This window comes from Phocoena phocoena, chromosome 20 (assembly GCF_963924675.1).
Source record: "Phocoena phocoena chromosome 20, mPhoPho1.1, whole genome shotgun sequence".
Taxonomy (NCBI): Eukaryota; Metazoa; Chordata; class Mammalia; order Artiodactyla; family Phocoenidae; genus Phocoena; species Phocoena phocoena.
The window spans coordinates 6,654,584-6,674,106 of record NC_089238.1 but is presented as its reverse complement, the minus strand read 5'-3'; the positions used below and the strand labels follow the sequence as shown (position 1 = coordinate 6,674,106).

The following is a 19,523-nucleotide window of genomic DNA, read 5'->3' as shown; positions in this document are numbered from 1 at the left end:
TCTTGTCAGCTCCGCAGCCACCAGGATCATCTCGGGAATCAGAATTTTTCAGAATTTAGAGAGTTAGTAGGGTGCATGTTTCATAACTAGGCAACACCCCCAAGCGAGATCTGGGGCAATTCTTGGAAATCGAGTATTTCTGCCGGAAAAGGCATGAATACTCACACTAAAGGGGAATAAAGAATATACATAGCCTGTGGCAATTCGGGTTCAGATTGGCTGCCAATTTTTGAATAAAGTTCTGGTTTTCAGAGCCTTACGTTTTCAGAATTGTAGACGAGATTGTGGATGAGTTGTATCTGCCTCATTTTGTACATGAAGAAACAGGCACAGAAAGGGTGAATGATCTGGCCATGGTCCCACACCAGGAAGAGGCAAGATTCCCTGACTCCAGGGCCTAAGGTTTTCCAGTCCTATTTGTCTCAAGTTATTATGACAGGCTGGGTGACCTTGAGCTTCGCATCAGGGCTCCAGTTTCTTCCCTCCCAGGGCTGAGAGTGTATGAGATGTGGACAGAACGGTATCTGGAAACTGTACGTAGAGTTCTCAAACTAAGATGTCTATAAGCGTCAGGCAGATAAGGAAAAGGAGAGAAGAGGTCTGGGTGAGGGCTGTGGGGCACCTGGGAGGGCTCACCCCATCTAAAGCGGGGTGCGGGGGTAGCTCTAAACGGCCTCCAACAAACTAGCTTCATGCGAATGCAGACCCCATGTGGCCAAATCCTAGGATTTTTCAGAAGCTGGAAATCAAGTTTTTAGGTGAAATCTCCCAGCTTTTAAGTTTGGGATTATTTAAAAGAATTTTCTGTCAAAACACTCAGTGCCAACTCAGGCCAGATAAAACATCTGTGGGGCTTCCCTGGTGGCGCAGTGGTTGAGAGTCCGCCTGCCGATGCAGGGGACACGGGTTCGTGACCCGGTCCGGGAAGATCCCACATGCCGCGGGGCGGCTGGGCCCGTGAGCCATGGCCGCTGAACCTGCGCATCCGGAGCCTGTGCTCCAAAACGGGAGAGGCCACAACAGTGAGAGGCCCGCGTACCGCAAAAAAAAACACCCCAAAACAAAAAACATCTGTGGATTGGACATAGGGAACGGACTTCTGGTGGCCAAGGGGGAGGGGGGCTGGGGGAGGGACAGATTGGGAGTTTGGGATTAGCAGATGCAAACTATTATATATAGACTGGATAAACAACAAGGTCCTACTATGTAGCACAGGGAACTACATTCAATATCCTGTAGTAAACCATAATAGAAAAGAATATGAAAAAGAATATATATATATATATACACACATATACTGTATGTACATATATATATAAATAACAGAATCACTTTGCTGTATACCAGAAGCTAACACAACATTGTAAATCAACTTTACTTCAATAAAATAAAGTTTTAAAAATCTGTGGGTCAAATTATACTAAAAAGTCACGGCTTAACCTCTGTTGTGAGGGAAATCCTCGTTGGGTAAAATGTTAGCACTTATTATAGGTCTACCACATTCCCTTATCTGCAGTCACAAAATCTAGAAAGCTCTGAAAACCAAACATTATTTTCTATGCATTTGGTGCCCGCAACTGATTAGAACTGCTGTGATTTATTACTTTTACTTATCCTACCTAGAGTGAATATTGATACCTCTGTTCTAGAAATATCAAAGTATTCAATTATGAAATGCTCCCGCCAGCGCCCTCCCCCCACCCCACTGCATTGGGATTCTAATGAAATACACCATATATATGGTGGATCACCTTTTTTTTTTTATAAGAGTTTTTTTTTTGGATGTGGACCATTTTTTAAAGTTTTTATTGAATTTGTTACCATATTGCTTCCGTTTTATGTTTTGGTTTTTTGGCCATGAGGCATGTGGGATCTTAGCTCCCCAACCAGGGATCAAACCCACACCCCCTGCATTGGAAGGCGAAGTCTTAACCGTTGGGCAGCCAGGGAAGTCTCTGGATTATCTTTTTTTTTTTTTTTTAAACGAATACCCATAGCTCTTTATTTATTTATTTTTTGCGGTACGCGGGTCTCTCACTGTTGTGGCGGAGTACAGGCTCCGGACGTGCAGGCTCAGCGGCCATGGCTTACGGGCCCAGCCGCTCCACGGCATGTGGGATCTTCCTGGACCAGGGCACGAACCCGTGTCGCCTGCATCGGCAAGCAGACTCCCAACTACTGCGCCACCAAGGAAGCCCTTGGATTATCTTTTTTTTTTTTTTTTTTTTGATTATCTTTTTAAAGTCTGAAAATTTCTGAATTCAAAGCATACCTGGCCCCAGAGACTTAAGAATTGTGGACCTGTGTCGTTGCTGATTCATGATATGGAATGCTTTTGACACCCCATAGGTATATGCTACTTAGGAAATACACAGTGGCCGCACCAGTGGTACAGTGTTTTGCATGCTATGGGTCATGAAAATAACTCGGGGGGCAGTGACCATACTTTTTTTTAATGAAGTAAAATAAAAACAACCAGAATGGTAAACATCCCAGTCCATCCTACTTTGTAGGATGAAGTATTGTTTCATGAAGCTTTTGTTCAGTTATGTATGCAAATGAGTAGTCATGGTATATATTGTCTGTGTTACTGTGGGTCATGGTTTATAAAAAAAGGTTGAAGAAACATCAACAGTCTTGGAGGCTCACCTGGACTCAAGTCTTAGAGATGAGAATCAGAAATATCAGAAGCATCGTCCCAGGGGTTCAGTTAGAGACACATGTGTTCTGTCAACAAATATTTAAAAAATCCCTACTGTGTGCCAGGCACTGTGCACACAGTGGGAAGCAAGACAGAAGGTTCCGCCAAGGTGATAGATCTGAATCTCCACCTCTCCCAAGTGGGTATTTACTGGCTGTATTTACTGACTGTGAGTGCCAAGAAGGGTTGTGAAGTGGCCCTGAGGGCTCTGAAGCACAGGAGAAACGTGGGGCTGGGTGGTTTCAGTAAATGGAATTGTTGTGTTCCTGCAGGGAGACTTATGTTCTGACTCCTCCTCCTGCTTCTGGAAGTTTTGGGGGCTCCTCCAGCGTGGCCAGAGTCAGCCCTAGGAGGAAGGGACACTTTCTCCCAGGAGGGGGAGCTTAAAGGAGGACTCGGCTGCTGGGCCCCCATTGGCTATGACTGAGGTGAGTCGAGGGTCCCTCCCTATCCTAACCCATCGTCCCCAAAGGCTGCACAGCTGGCCTGCCTTGTTCTGGCTCACTGTCTTATCATGGTCCCCAACTGGATCTTTTTTTTTTTTAATTAATTTATTTATTTATTTTTGGCTGCGTTGGGTCTTCGTTGCTGTGCGCAGGCTTTCTCTAGTTGCAGCGAGCGGGGGCTACTCTTCGATGCCGTGCGCGGCCTTCTCATTGCGTTGGCTTTTCTTTGTTGCAGAGCACGGGCTCCAGGCACGCAGGCTTCAGTAGTTGGGGCTCGCGGGCTCCACGGAATGTGGGATCTTCCCAGACCAGGGATTGAACCCGTGTCCCCTGCATTGGCAGGTGGATTCTTACACTGCACCATCAGGGAAGTCCCCCAACTCGATCTTCTTAAAGGAAAGCCCTCACACTGTCGCTCTCCTGCTCAGTATCCTTCCAGGAATCCTTATTGCCTATAGGATAAAATCCAGGTTTCTGAGCCCATCCCTGCGTGACCTGGGTCCTGCCCCCCTCCACACTGTCTTCTCCGTGTCCCCACACACGCCGTACTCCCTCCTTGGCCTGGTGGTAAAATGTTACTCTGTACTTTCCAGCTTCCCGCCTTTGGTCAGGCTCCTCCCTCTGCTAGAATATACCCCGCCCACCATCTCTGGCTGGTGAGTCTTCCACAGCCTTCAAGACCCAGCTCATTCCCCCCACTTTCCCTGGGCAGTGTCAGCTCCTCCCCGCTCTGGTCTCCCATATCACCCCTGCTGCCTCAGCTGTAGCACAAATCCACCCGGATGGGGTGTCCCTGACTATATATATCTGTCAGCCCCACCAGACTTGGCGCTCCACGGGTACAAGTACTGATTGGGACTCATCTCTGGGTCCCCAGGGACCATCACCGGTTTGGCACACAGGAAGCCTCAAGATGTTTTTTGTTTGTTTGTATTTTAATATTTATTTGTTTGCGCTGGGTCTGAGTTGTGGCAGATGGGCTCCTTAGCTGCTGCTTGGCAGCTCCTTAGTTGTGGCATGCATGTGGGATCTAGTTCCCTGACCAGGGATGGAACCTGGGCCCCCTGCACTGGGAGTGCGGAGTCTTATCCACTGCGCCACCAGGGAAGTTCCTCAAGGTGTTTGTGGAATGAGTAAATGAAACAGAAACAGGCTCACAGACACAGAACAGACTTGTGGTTGCCAAGGGGGAGGGGGTGGGGGAGGGAAGGATTGGGAGTTTGGGATTAGCAGATGCAAACTATTATATATAGACTGGATAAACAACAAGGCCCTACAGGGAACTATATTCAGTATCCTGTGATAAACCATAAGGGAAAAGAATGTGAAAAAGCATGTATATGTATAACTGAATGACTTTGCTGTACAGCAGAAATTAACATTGTAAATCAACTATAATTTAAAAATTTTTTTTTAATTAAAAAACCTTAAAATCTTGAACAAACACTGAAAAAAACAAAAGCCAAGGTAGATGGATGTCAGGATCAGGCAGACCCACCTCTGTGACCTTGAGGGAACCTCACGTCTCCTCTTCAAGACTCCTGTCCTTTTCTAGAAAATACGGGGATGCCCAGTGTCTTACATCTGAAGGTTCTCACAAGACGACTTTTGCCAAAGGCCTGGCGCATGGGGGGCTGGGGGTGCTGAGTAAGCCGTTGGCCCCTCCCTGACCCCAGCCCCGCAGTCATCACTGACAGTGTGTTGCATTCCAGGAATTTGCGACCCTCGAGGACGTAGCCATGGACTTCACCTTGGAGGACTGGGAGCAGCTGGGGCTGGACCAGGGCGACCTGTTCTGGGACACAGCACTAGACAACTACCAGAACCTCTTCCTGCTGAGTGAGTGTCCACCTCAGCCCCAGGGGTCTGTCACTGCCTTGCTCGGTGATCACCCGTGGCTCTCTTGTCACCCATGGAAGGGGCCCCTGCCTCCTGAGCGCCTCAGACCAGCGTACTCAGCTGGCCGATTCTGCAACATTGGCAACACCTGGCAACCTTTTTGATTGTCACCAGTTGGCAGTGGTGGGTGTGCTCCTGGAATCCAGTAGGTGGAGCCCAGAGGTGCTGCCACATATCCCAGAATGCAGGGATTATCCGACCCCAAATGGCAGTAGTGCCCAGGTTGAGAAACCCTGATCTGGCCCCTGCCTTTCCTGTTATCATGGTAGAAGAATTCCTCCAGCTGACACTTAGGGATCTTTGCATTTGCTGTCCTCTGTCTCCTCCCTGACTCAGGGCTTCCCCTTTTTTCTTTTTTCCCTTAAAAAAAAAAATATATATATATTTATTTATTTATTTATGGCTGTGTTGGGACTTTGTTGCTATGCGCGGGCTTTCTCTAGTTGCGGCGAGCGGGGGCTACTCTTCATTGCGCTGTACAGGCTTCTCATTGTGGTGACTTCTCTTGTTGCAGAACATGGGCTCTAGGTGCGTGGGCTTCAGTAGTTGTGGCACGTGGGCTCAGTAGTTGTGTCTCGCGGGCTCAGTGGTTGTGGCGCACAGGCTCAGTTGCTCCGTGGCATGTGGGATCTTCCCGGACCAGGTTCGATCCCTGGTCCGGGAAGAGCCGACATTGGGATCCCACTTTGGCAGGCGGATTCTTAACCACTGCACCACCATGGGGCTTCCCTTTTTTAAGACAAACTGCAACCCCATGAGCACTCCCTGCTTTTCCCCTGCCCGGCTTGCCCACTGCTCCTTCATGTTCTGACCGCTCATTTTATGGTCTGTCTCCCTCTGCTAGGATGGGAGCTTCCTGCGGACAGGGACTCGTGCTGCTCCCTGGTGCAGTCCCCGTGTCCGGAACGGACAGTACCCGCTTTGGGGGCTCAACGAGCAGATGAGTGAGCAGCAAGAGCCGCTGTGTCAGGAGCTGGGTCTTGTGCTGGGCAAGCGCTTACAGTCCTCTCTTCCCATCTTCCAGTCACCGTGCAAGGAAGTCTGGCTCCCTGTTTTCTTGATCTTCCTGAAATCGAGGTTCAGAGAGGGGAATTCACCTTCCCAGCTCTGTGGGAGTCCCCAGGAGCACCCCGACATTTGGTGATTGACTAGGAGGACTCTCGGGACTCAGCGAATGGTCCTACTCACGGCCATTGCTTAATTCCCCCAGCGACCAGGTGCGCCAACGCATATGAAATGTCTACGAGGATGCTCATTAGAGACCCAGCACCCAGGTTCTTTACCGGGGGCTGGTCGCATAGGCACCCTCTGCCTGCCACGTACCCAAATCCTAGACTCCCCGAAGGGAAGCAGGCGTTTGGGCACAGGGAGCCCCTCTTGTTGGTTAGGGAATGCTGGAACCCCCCACTCCCGAAATCCAGGTTCCCAGACACCAGCCAAGGGCCAGCCTTGCAAGCAGGCCTTTCCAAGGAGAGCAGGCAGCCTGCGGCGCTAACCGTTTTCCCTGGGCTGTGAACAGCAGTGTCACCCAGGGAGGGAGCGGCAGGGCAGAGACACTAGGTGGAGCCTGTGCTTCTCTTCATCCATGTCACCTCATCCTGATCGGCTCATTTCCCCTTCTCAAGTTCCTTGCTTCTTTCTTTTCCAAAAGCAGAAAAAATAATTTATTCCAAAAGATTTTTAAAAAGGAAAAAAAGGATTACACACTGAAAAATATCATTTCATGTAATTTTATTGCATTGGGGCAGATTTTCTCTAAACTGCTCAATGTACGCTACAGAAGCAGCTTGTGGGAGGTCAAATCTCAGTGTCTGCAATTTTTAAATTACAATCCATGGTAGAAATGTGTTTCCCTTGACTCCCTGGCACACGTTTGTGTGTCTATATATATGAATGGTGTAATTGTTTGCTATGGCGCTCTTGCAGATGCCACAAATGTGGCTGAAAACAGCACACACTGACTGATGGTTCTGGAGGTCAGAAGTTTTTTGTTTTTTGTGGTTGTTTTTAATTTATTTGTTTTATTTTATTTTTGGCTGAGTTGGGTCTTCGTTGCTGAGCACGGGCTTTCTCTAGTTGCAGCGAGCGGGGCTACTCTTCGTTGTGGTGCGTGGCCTTCTCGTTGCAGTGGCTTCTCTTGTTGCAGAGCACGGGCTCTAGAGTGCAGGCTCAGTAGTTGTGGCGCACGGGCTTAGTTGCTCCGTGGCATGTGGGATCTTCCCAGACCAGGGCTCGAACCTGTGTCCCCTGCATTGGCAGGCGGATTCTTAACCACTGCACCACCAGGGAAGCCCCATGGAGGTCAGAAGTTTGAAGTGGGTCTGCCTTGGCTGAAATCCAGGTGTGGGCATGGCTGGTTCCTTCTGGAGGCTGTAGGGGAGAATCTCTTTCCTTGCCCTCTTTCAGCTAAAAGATGAAGCCTACTTGCTGGGCTCATGACCTCTCATCTTTGAAGTTAGCAGTGGCTTTCTCCCCACTGTAGCACATTTCCCCAGGGATTACAACTCTGTGCTCCCTTCCTTGAGAAAGTTTGCAGGGGGTAGAGTGCGGGATTGAGCTCTGGGACCCCAACACACTTCACGGGGCCTAGCCCACGGAGGCCTCTGGCCGTGTGTGGTCCATGGGTGAATGAATGAATCTCAGGTGGCCGAGGAAGTACCTGCCTCTCCCTGGCCACTCTGCTCATTCCTCAAGAGCTGTTACAGATCCTTTGTGTTCCCAGGCCCAGTTGTCACAGCTCTGATCATTCTGGATTGTGACTGTCCAGGTCCCTCTCCTCCACTGGACTGGAAACCCTGTAGGGCAGGCGTTCCTGGAGTCACCCAGTGCTGCATCTGGTCCTTGGGAGCCGTGCGCTGGATAAGGTGCTGAATAGTCAGGAGAGCTGGGAGGTTCCCACTCAGTGGCTGGATGGCCCTCCATGCTGCTGTCATCTGGTTGGTGACAATGCTTTTCTCTCCCTTCAGATCCCCCCAGACCCAACCTGACCTCCCATCCAGATGATGAGGAAGAGCTGGCGGCCCTGGCGAAAGGAAGCCCAGAGTCAACAGGCCCTGGTGAGTGGGCAGAGAGGGCCCACCAGCACCCAGCGAGCAGGAGGGTGGAGGGGTCGTGGGGTGTGGCCCTTTGTGGGCCCTCCATCTTTGGGACCTCCATCCCACCCGGTTTGTCTACCCAGGCAGCTTGATTCCCTGCTTCCGGGCTTCACTCTGCCTTGCACTGGCTTTAGGTCCAGGACCCTCACCCAGCATGCCTTATCTCTGCCTGACTCTGTGTTCAGCACATGGTTGTCCTGTTGCCCTTCCTCTGTCCCCTCCACATCCTTCCAGACTCAGCAGGGGTTGGCCTTCCATTCCCTGAGTTGGTCTCTCCACCTTCTTGCCTTGTGCCCCTTGAGCACTGTGGACCCCCTGTCTACCTGTTTCACCCTCCTTTCATTCAGGCCCATCCTTCCTTCCTGGTCCACAGGGCCTAGCAGATGGCCCATCTGTTAGTAACTCAAGCCTGGGCCTAAATGCTGCCAAGAGCCTTCGGTCTGCCCTCTTCCAGGCCACGGTTTCTCCAGGGGATCCAGTCAAGCAGTGAGGATTCCTAGGTGTTAACACTGGTTGAGACATCCCCAGGAGGAAAAAGCAGAGGCAGGCCCTGCCTGGGGCACTGGAGGCTTTTCTCATTGTTAGGCTGTTAACATGAGGAGAAGGACCCCTGAACCAGAGGCCACGGAGTGGAGGCTGCATGGCTCAGTCTCAGCCTGCACCCCAGCCGTCAGCCTGGAGCTCCATTCTCTGCTCACCTCTCACGAGCTTGTGAACGTGGACCTTCTGTAGCCTCCCGTTGTGCACGCAGGTGTTTTCACATAGGCCCAGGCTCCTGCAACCGTGGATTCCTGTTTCTGCCACCTTAACATCCAGGCTGGTTCCAAGCATGTGGAACCATGTGCAAACCACCTTTGGGTGTGGCTACAATGATGACCACGTGGTAACAACCACATTGCATTGCTATCATTTATACCTCTTTTCCATTGAGTGCACTTCTCTAGGAAGTGGGCCTTAGCTGATGGGGGTGATGGTGGAGAGTATCCACTGAGAGCCTCCACTTCTCTGTGGAACCCTCGAGGTTGCCCAGCTTCCCTCTTAATCCTCATGGAAATGGGCTCTGTTTCCTGTGATGCCAGTTCCAGCTGGATCACCACTCTGGCCCCGTCTCCTTCATCTCCTTGCCAGATAGGCCTGACTCAGGACCCATCACCTGTTCTCCCTTTTGTCTGCTCTCAGCGTGCAGCTCCCGTCTTTAACCCCCAGGGCACAGGAGACATTTGCTCTTGCCCTCTCTTTCAGACACTGCTGAGGCCAAGACCTCTCCTCTGCCACAGGACTTCTTGGAAGAAGGACTCTTCCAGGAGATTACTGAGATGTTTTCCAAGGATGGCCTCTGGAACTCCCATCTGGAAGAAGCCTACATAGATCAGAGCTGGTTAGATAGTTTGCTTGGAGATCCGGAAAGTCTTCTGAAGTCCGATGTTGTTACCAGCAAGGAAAGTCCCACAGAATGCAAGAGCCACGAACTTGAGAGCCACAAACTCAAGAGAGGCCTTGGTCCCGAGTCCCTCCCTTTCCCAGGAGCAGGTTCTGTGACTCCTGATCTTCCTGAAAGGAGCCTGACACCCGCTAAGTCTCAGGAAAGTGGGAATGACTTTGGGTGCTACTCAGACCAGAGCCAGCAGGATAACATCCAGGGAGGGAAGAAACCTTATAAATGTGGTCAGTGTGAGAAGAGCTTCAGCCAGAGCTACCATCTGATCCAGCACTGGATTCTTCACACTAGGGAGGACCCCACTGTGCCTCAAGAGAATGAGAAAGATGTCAACCAGAGTTCCTGCCTTTTTGTGCAGTCAGTGTCTCACACAGGCTCCAAATCCTATGTGGGTAACAAGTGCGGGAAGACTTCTAGTCAGAATACATACCTCCTGTGGCATCAGAACATTCACAGTGAAGAAGAACCACGTCAGAGTCAAGACAGTGATGGTCCAGCAGGTCAAGACTCACAGCCTGTTGAGTGTCACAAACCACCCCCAGGTGGCAAATCCTACAAACGTAATGAACATGGTGAGAGTTTCAGCCAAACCTTTCATCTCACCCGGTATCAGAAAACCCACACTCGGAAACTCTACGAATGTGCCAGATGCAAGGCAATCTTCAACTTTAACAAATACCTCCTCCAACATCAGAAAATTCATGCTGCAGAAAAGACCGCTGTGTGTCAGGAGTGCGGGAAGGCCTTCAGGCGAAACTCCTTGCTTGTCAAACACCAGTCTGTTCACACTGGGGAAAAACCTTATAAGTGCGACGAGTGTGGGAAACGCTTCAGCCATATCCTGACCTTAAAGACCCACCAGAGGGTTCACAGGGGCGAGAAGCCTTACGAATGCAACACATGTGGGAAAGGCTTTTACCGGAACACTCACCTTAATGAACACCAGAGGGTTCACACGGGCTACAGGCCCCACAAGTGCCACCAATGCATCAAGAGTTTCACCCGGCCCTCCCACCTAAATCGACACCTATCCATTCACGCCATAGAAAAGCCCTACAGCTGTGCAGAATGCAAGGAGACCTTCAGCCACAATGAACACCTTGTTCAGCACCAGAAAATCCACGCTGTGGAAACCCCCTACGAATGTCAGGAGTGTGGTGAGCGCTTCATTTGCCACTCGACCCTAACTTGCCACCAGAGCATTCACACCAGAGAAAAACAAGGACTCGACGAGAGCAGGAAGATCTTGAATGAGAAGCCAGAGCACAGAGAGCCTCCAAGGGTCAGTGAGAAGCGCTTTAAGTGTAACAAATGTGAGAAAACCTTCAGCTGCAGGAAATACCTGACTCAGCATGAGCGGATTCATGCCAGGGTGAAGCCCTTTGAGTGTAACCACTGTGGGAAGGCCTTTAGCCAAAGTTCACAGCTCATCCGCCACCAGAGGATCCACTCTGGAGTGAGGCCGTATGAATGTAGGGACTGCGGGAAGGCCTTCGTTCATAGTGCCTCCCTTGCCAAACATCAGTCCACCCATAAGAGTGAGCACCCCTTTCAATGTAACAAAAGTGGAAAGACCTTCAGCCAAAGTGCATGTCTCTCAGAACATCAGTTAATCCAAACTGCGGAGGAGCCCTTTAAACCTAACAAGTGTGACGAAGTCTTTGCCAACAGTAACCACCTTGTTCAGCATCAGGGAACTCAGGCAGGAAAGAAGCCCTTTGAGCAAAATGGATGCGGGAAAACATCACAGCAGAGCTCGTGCCTTTCCAAGCATCAGAGAATTCACACAGGTAAGAAGCCCTATGAATGTGGTGACTGTGGGAAAACCTTCAACCTGGGCGCTCAACTCATCCGACACCAGAGAGTTCACACTGGAGAAAAGCCTTACGTTTGTCAGGAATGCGGGAAAGCCTTCAGCCAGAGCTCGTGCTTTTCTAAGCATCAGAGAGTTCACACAGGTGAGAAACCCTATGAATGTGGCGACTGTGGGAAAACCTTCAGCCTGGGTGCTGCACTCATCCGACACCGGAGGATTCATACTGGAGAAAAGCCTTATGTTTGTCAGGAATGTGGGAAAGCCTTCAACCAGAGCTCATGCCTTTCTAAGCATCAGAGAGTTCACAGTGGGGAGAAGCCTTTTGTGTGTGCCGAATGTGGGAAAGCCTTCACCCAGAAAGCAAATCTGATGCAGCATCAGAGAACTCACACTGGGGAGAAGCCTTATGCTTGTGATGTGTGTGGGAAAGCCTTTGGCCTTAGAGCCCATCTCAGTCAGCATCAGAGAATTCACACCAAGGAGAAACCACATCAGTGTCCACATTGTCAGAAAGCCTTGTGCTGCTGCTTAGGTCTTAGCCGACATCAGTGAGTTCACACTCCAAAGTAGCAGGTAGCAATTCTGCCCATGGCTGCTGGGTGGCAGCAGGATCCCAGACATCTGAGAATGTGTTCATCCGAGGCCTAAAGTTGAAACCATCCCAGTGTAAGCCCCTCCCCCCAAGAGTAATAAATCTCTTTATTAATAAAGATTGATTAGAAAATTTGCACGCGTGAGTTTCATTAAAACAATGAAAACACAAACATTGAAAAGCTGTGGAGCTTTCGAAGTCAGAGTTAGACTGGAGCCAGTCTGCTGAGTTAAATCCCAGCTCTTCCATCTGCCACCTAAGTGACCTAGGGAAAGTCATGGAACCTTTCAGGGCTTCGGTGTCCTCATCTGTAAGGTGGGCAAAATAATAGCTACCTACTTCATAGGGCTGTTGTGAGGATAAAGAGATGTGAAGCACTTTAGAACTAAGTGCCCAGCACATAGTAAGTACTCACCAAGTGTGAGCTACAAACACACATCAGATATAACAAATATACACTTTTACATTAAAAGGAAGAGAAAATTAAGCAACCCTCTATCTTTATTTCACTGCAGTTAACGTTATTACTAATAATGTGCATGGCTTTTATTTTTAAAGTTTTCCACCAAAATATCCTTGGCTTCGTTGGATCCAAAAACCCAGCACTTTGCTCTTAAAAAAAAAAAAAAAAAAAAAGCCTAGCCTTTTTCTTCCCTCCATCTCTCAGCTCTGTCCTAGTACTTTCTTTCTTTTTAAATTATTTTATTTATTTATTTTTTGGCTGCATTGGGTCTTCGTTGCTGCACACGGGCTCTTCTCTGGTTGCGGCGGGTGGAGGCTACTCCTTGTTGCGATGCACAGGCTTCTCACTGCGGTGACTTCTCTTGTTGTGGAGCATGGGCTTTAGGCACGCAGGCTTCAGTAGTTGTGGCACACAGGCTCAGTAGTTGTGGCTCACGGGCTCTAGAGCGCAGGCTCAGTAGTTGTGGTGCACGGGCTTAGTTGCTCCGTGGCATGTGGGATCTTCTTGGACCAGGGCTCGAACCTGCATCCCCTGCATTGGCAGGTGGATTCTTAGCCACTGCACCACCAGGGAAGCCCTGTCCTAGTACTTTCTTAACCCACAAAAAGCCAAGAAGAACACGTAAACTAACATTGCATGGCAAGAACTTTCCACTCTAACCTCCCAAACCTCTCACTCAAAAGGACCCCCTCCCATATCCACATGCCACCCCTTCCCATAATCTCCTCCTACCTAAAGTTGTTGGTTAAATGATGAGACCCAGTTTATCGTGAGAGTTAATACCGTAAACAGCTGGATTCAGTTAGGAAAGCTGCATTGGATGTCGCTGTCTCCACACAGTTCACACCATTTATACAGAAGATGTGCTTGCTAGCAAAAACTGTGATGCACAGAAACGACTGCTGGAATGTTCCTCCTTTACCAGTTGTCCAAGGTGGCCACTCACCAGGCGCTTCCCTAGGCTCTAGGGTGGGGAACACCAATACGGTAATCCCTGCCCTTGCCTTGAAGCTTCTAGAATCAAAGGGAAATGGATGGCCTCGTTTCCATTGCCAAGTGACGTCTTAAAATACCACATTCTCTTATATCACAGCAATTCCCCTGAGGATAGTTGGCGAGCCCAGTGAGGACACAGTCCTTCCTGTTGGAGCCCCAGAGTTCACTGCTCACCTTGGCCAGGCTTGTTCTACAGCTGAGTCTCACCTCAGGGAACCACACCACCAACTCTCTTGATGGCACCTCCTCGGCCCTGAGCTTTTGTGTCCCACCAGCTAAGTGACCCAGTCACCTCTTTGCTGAAGTACAATCTTACAAAGACATTGGACTCTTGACACTTTTAATATTCTTTCATATTTTTGGTGCTAAAAAATGTTCAGGAGTATGTGCTCTGGGCCCTTAGGATTTTCAAACCTTGTACCTTGAGTTGTGCTGGTTGGTTTTGTCGTTGAAACTGGGACCTTGTTGGCTGACCGTTCACACCACAGTGGGGAGTGTACTGGTTTTCAAATGGTGGAAACGTCCAACTCCCCACCTGTTGTATCTGGGCAACAGGCCTGATAGATACCTAAGGGGTAGGGCAGGGCAGGAGCAGAAACTCAACTTGATAAGTGTGTTCAACCAAGAGTTTTGACACCACAGATAGAGGTCAGAGGTCTTGTAGAAAGTTGGCAGCCATTGTGTGTGGGGGGAGGTGGGGGGGGCATCTATGTAACTAGTGACCTGTGTTCCGCGGGCCAGTGTAGAAACGCCCGACCTCATGTTTGCGTGTTGGTTCTCTGATTAAAGTTTTGAGTTTCTAAGTGTTGGTTGCTTTTCTCAGCTCAGTGTCACACACCTGGGCAGAGGCTGGGCATGCACAGTCACTACCTGCCAAGTGCTCACATTCTAGGATGGGAGGGCTCCTAATGGTGAAAACCACCCCACGATGAGATGGTTAAATCTGTTTTCCCAAAGTCTGGGAGGGGCAAGGACCACCAGGGAACCACTCAATTTCAGTTGGTCCTCAGTACATCATCTACTGGCACTTTTCCATTCTCATGCAATCCTACTTGATCAAGGAGGAAGTGTGGACGGCATGTTTATTCCTCTCTAGTTACAAAGACACAGTAGGCCTCAGGCTCAGGCAAGAGTTGTTGCTAGAATTTAATATTGTTTTGCTCTCCTGGTACTTATTTTACTTCCCCTCTCCCCCTTTTTCCTCTACTGACAAGAGATAACCAGTTTCTCACTCATGGTAGTGGTAGGAAGTCCTCTTTAAAAATAAAATGATCTGTTTTGTTTTTAAGCTGATTTAAAGGAAAATGCGTGGCACACAACTACAGCAAAACAAATTGACGGTGGTATGTCATCGAATGAGGTTGGGGGACACTCGGCTAAGGCCTAGCATCCTGCCAATGGACTCTTAATTGTATCCATCAGGATGAACTAGATTATGCTATGGTCACACGGTTGTGTGTCAGATTTTGGTGGCTGTTTATTTCCCTCATGTCATGCTACATGTCCACTGTGGGCTGGCAGGGGTGGGGAATGGGGTGGGGCTGGCATCTTACTCTATCCAACCCGAGAGACCAGTGTTCCCTTTTTGAGTCTGTTGATCCCTCTTGGTCACCCCAATGAGAAAGTAGCTTTAACACTTAGCCTCTCCCCAGGACCCCAAACTCTGCACTTTGGGTGGGCAATGCTATCCACTGAAAATGTGCAAATTGTAGTTTTCGTTGCATTTACTTTTACAGCAAACTTCCATTCACGGCAAGTGATACCGATTGTTCAGTCACAGTTGCGGTTGAAAGTTTCAAAGGGGATGGATTGAAATAAATAGGAGAATCTTGGGACAGGCAGTGGCGTCTTAGGAGGATGGAAAGGGGCCGCTCTGCATAAACCAAGGAGGTGGGATGTGGATGCCTAATGTTGAGAAGATACTGTTCTAGGAAAATCGTACCTAGGAATGGTGGTTGCAAGGAGCTGGAGAAAGGGGCAGTTTTACAAGCTGAAAACAGTTGTGGGGATGGGTGGTGGTGATGGCCACACAAGTGATGAGTGTATTTAATACCATTGATCTGTACACTTACAAATAGTTAAGATGGTAAATTTTATGTGTATTTATCCACAATAAAAAATAGACAAAATTAAATGGATCAGAGATATATCTAAATGTAAGAGCTAAAACTATAAACTCTTCGAAGAAAATATAGGTATAAATTTTAATAACCTTAAATTAGGTAATGGATTCTTAGATGACACCAAAAGCACAAGCAAAAAAAGATAAATTGGACTTCATCAAAATTAAAAACTTTCGTGCTTCAAAGGACAACATGGAGAAAGTGAAAAGACAACACAAAGAATGAGGACAAATTGTTGCAAAGCATATATCTGATATAGCACCTGTAGCTGGGCTATATAAGGAACCCTTACAGCTCAATAGTAAGACAAATAATCCACTTAAAAATGGCAAGGGATCTGAATATAGATTTCTTCAAAGAAAATACACAAATGGCCAATAAGCACATGAAAAGATGTTCAACATCATTCGTCATTAGGGAAATACAATCCAAACCACAATGAAATACTACCCACTAGGATGGCTATAATCAAAAAGACAAGTATTGGTGAGGATGTAGAGAAACTGGAACTTCATACCCTGCTGGTGGACTTGTAAAATGGTTCAGTCACTTTGGAAAACAGTCTGGCAGTTCCTCCAAAAGTTACACCTAGACTTACCCTATGACCCAGCAACTATACTCCTAGGTATTTCCCAAGAGAAAAGAAAACACATGTCCACATAAAAACGTGTACATGATTGCTCATATCACCATCATTTATAATAGCTTCCAAGTGGAAACTAATGTCTATCAACTGATGAACTAATAAAATGTGGTATAATCCATACAATGGAATACTGTTTTGCAATAAAAAGGAATCCAGTACCGATAGATGCTACAACAAGAATGAACCTTGAAAACATTATGCTAAGTAAAAAGATCAGATATAAGAGGCCCCATATTGTATGATTCCATTTAAATGAAATGTCCGGAATAGGCAAATCCACAAGACACAGGAAGTAGATTAATGGTTGCCAGGGGCTGGGGAACGGGAGGATCGAGAGAGGCCGGCTAAGGGATTTCTTTTTTAGGGTGATGAAAATGTTCTACACTTGGGACTTCCCTGGTGGTCCAGTGGTTAAGACTCAATGCTTTTACTGCGGAGGGCATGGGTTCAATCCCTGGTCAGGGAACTAAAGATCCCGCATGCCGCGTGATGTGGTTAAAAAAAAAAAAAAAAAAGTTCTAAACTTGTTTGTGGTGATGGTTGCACAACTCTGCGAATATACTAATTATTTGTGCTGTGAGTGAAGAAATGTGCTTCACCCTCCATCACTGAAGGCTTGTTACCCTGGAGGCAGCCTCTGGGGGTCATCTTCCCCAGAAAGCCCTTCCAAAGTGGGAGATCTTGCCCCACGTTTTGAACCCTCAACTGTCTGAACTGTGACTGAACCCAATTCACAAGGGTCAGGTCAGGGCTGGGGCCAGCAGGTGGGACATAACAGCCTCGGTTGCTCAAGCATCTGCAAAGAGGGCTGGGAACCCATTAAGTGTAAATGAGCCCCACGTGAGCAATAATCCAACCTGTCATTCAGCTCAGCTTTCCTGAGCTCTAACCCATGAGGATGCAGGACATTACACTTCTGTGCTCCATCTGATAATGACCTTAGGCTCCCTGTTCCTGGACCATGTTACAAGTACGGAGCTTCTGAAGGACTATGGCCTAACAGGATGCCCCCCCCTCCCCATCCAGACTGATGTCGGCACACACACACACAGCAAGAAGGTATGAAACGATTTACTAGTCACACAATGTGACTTTCTTTAGGGAGCAGGCAGTCTTCCCAAGCTGGTTCGAAAGTGGCTTGAAAGAGAGCAAGGACCGGCTTGGGGTTAGTATAGTGGTTAATGGGTGGGGCCAGGGTGAGGGTTCCTGCCTTTGGTTTGAACTTCCCACTGGCACCAAAAGAGGGCACAGCCAGTCTTTCCAATCTGCTTCCCCAGATGTGGGACACGGGAAAAGGGAGGGGTGAGGCTCAATGCTTTCAGCAAACATTGAAAAAAACGGAGTTGGGAATTCCCTGGCAGTCCAGTGGTTAGGACTTGGTGTTTTCACTGCCTGTGGTCCCAGGTTCAGTCCCTGGTCGGGGAGCTAAGATCCCGCAAGCTGCGTGGTGTGGGAAAAAAAAAGAAGAAGAAAGAAAAACGGGACCTCCCTGGCGGTCCAGTGGTTAAGACTTTGTCTTCCAATGCACGGAGTGAGGGTTTGATCCCTGGTCGGGGAGCTAAGATCCCACGTGCCTTGTGGCCAAAAACCCAAAACATAAAACAGAAGCAATATTGTAACAAATCCAATAAAGACTTTTAAAAAATGGTCCACATCAAAAAGAATCTTAAAAAGAAAAAGTAAAAAAAATAATGGAGTCACTTTATTACATGAGGACTTTTTTTGTTGTCTAATAGCATTTCGTTGCTTGGCTTTGAAAATTATGTGTAGGCCTATCTGCTGGTGAAAGAAATCCCAACAAGATAGAAAAGAGTTGTTCCCTTTGTACCATAAGCTGCATAAAAGCAGATCTCCACTGAGTCAGAAAACTTCCATGCTTGATAAATTTCAGCTGTTACAGAGGGACAGAAAGACCTGATAAACTCACCAGGAAAACACGGCGTCACAAGGCTTGGGCCATTCCATTCCTGAGAGATCATTTACACCCGTTACGACAAGGAGTGAGAGCCAAAAAGTGACACATGCTTCAGTCTTGTATTACTCATAAAACAATAATAACGATAAATTTCTTATTACAAAACATTTACTAATTACCTTCCTTATAAAGTTAGCTTAGAAACTGAACTGGTTCAACACCATTTAATTCAGCCAATGAGTCCCTAAACCAAGAATGAAAGATCAGTGAATAGCCCTGGACGAATCTCTACTCTTCTCTGAGCCTCACTTTGCCCGTGGACTCAAGAAGGATTGGATAGGAGGATAGGATTGGATAGGAGGATTCTCAGGACAGTCAGCGAGTTCCGCCTACTCCAGCTTCATTGGCTCAATTCCACCTGAGGTCCCGCCTCTTTTCCAGCGTCGCCCTCCCGTCCACGCCCATTCCAGCCAATTCCCGCTCTAGTCCTGCTCATAACCCCGCCTCATAACCCCGCCCCTACAACCGCCTCGCCTCAAAGCCCGCCCCCCTTCCAGCCTCAGGTTCCTTGACTGCATGCCCCAGCCTCGCCCAGCTTCTCAATCCCCTCTGTCCTCTAGATCAGCGGTCCCTAACCTTTTTGGCACCAGGGACCGGTTTCGTGGAAGACAAGTTTTCTACTGACCTGTGGCGGGCGGTGGGGTATGGTTCAGGCGGTAATGAGAGCAGTGGGGAGCCCCAGATGAAGCTTTGCTCGCTCGCTGTTCACCTCCTGTTGCGCCGCCCGGTTCCTAACAGGCCATGGACTGGTGGGTACACCGGCCAGAGGGTTGGGAACCCCTGCTCTAGATGGCCTAAGACTCCGAGACCGCTCCGAGCCTCTCTTCTGGCCAAAGACGGGGAGGACACAATGAGTGTCAAGGACACTCGTATCCTGAAGTACCTGGCAACTTGGTCTTGGACTTAGAGTGGGTCCCCCACAGACAGTCCCCACGAAGGCGGTGCCGCGGAGTGCGCAGCGCCTGTGCCATGAATGCCTCTGCGCCTGCGCAGGCTTCCTAACTACATTTCCCAGGTCCTCGCGGGATTCCGGCTCCTCAGGGCGACGGTTCTCTGAGGGCAAAGGCGGAGGAAACCCTGGAGTTCCGGGGCGGCCTCCGCTTTGCGTACAGCGGTGTCAAAGGCTTCTTCTATCTTCCGTAGGCGGAGTGGTGAAGGAGAAGGTGGTTACACAGTTCGTTTCCTCTCGACCAATCACAGGCTGCGTTCTGAAAGCTAACCACCGCGCGTCCGTTGTCAGGGCAACCGTCAATTCCGGAAGCCTGTCTTCATGACAACTGTCTAAGCACTGACGCTAGGCGAGGGGCCCTCTTTATTTATTTTATAAAATAAA

General features: G+C 48.8%; 1 protein-coding gene across 1 annotated transcript; it reads left to right on the top strand.

Moving 5' to 3' along the window:
- Positions 1-4,862: 4,862 nt before the first annotated feature.
- Positions 4,863-19,333, top strand: ZNF473 (zinc finger protein 473). The gene is given in 5 exon segments (XM_065898265.1): positions 4,863-4,986; positions 8,013-8,102; positions 9,384-11,267; positions 11,436-11,947; positions 19,232-19,333. Coding segments are annotated over 5 exon segments (2,688 nt in total). The 5' UTR covers positions 4,863-4,886.
- Positions 19,334-19,523: the final 190 nt, after the last annotated feature.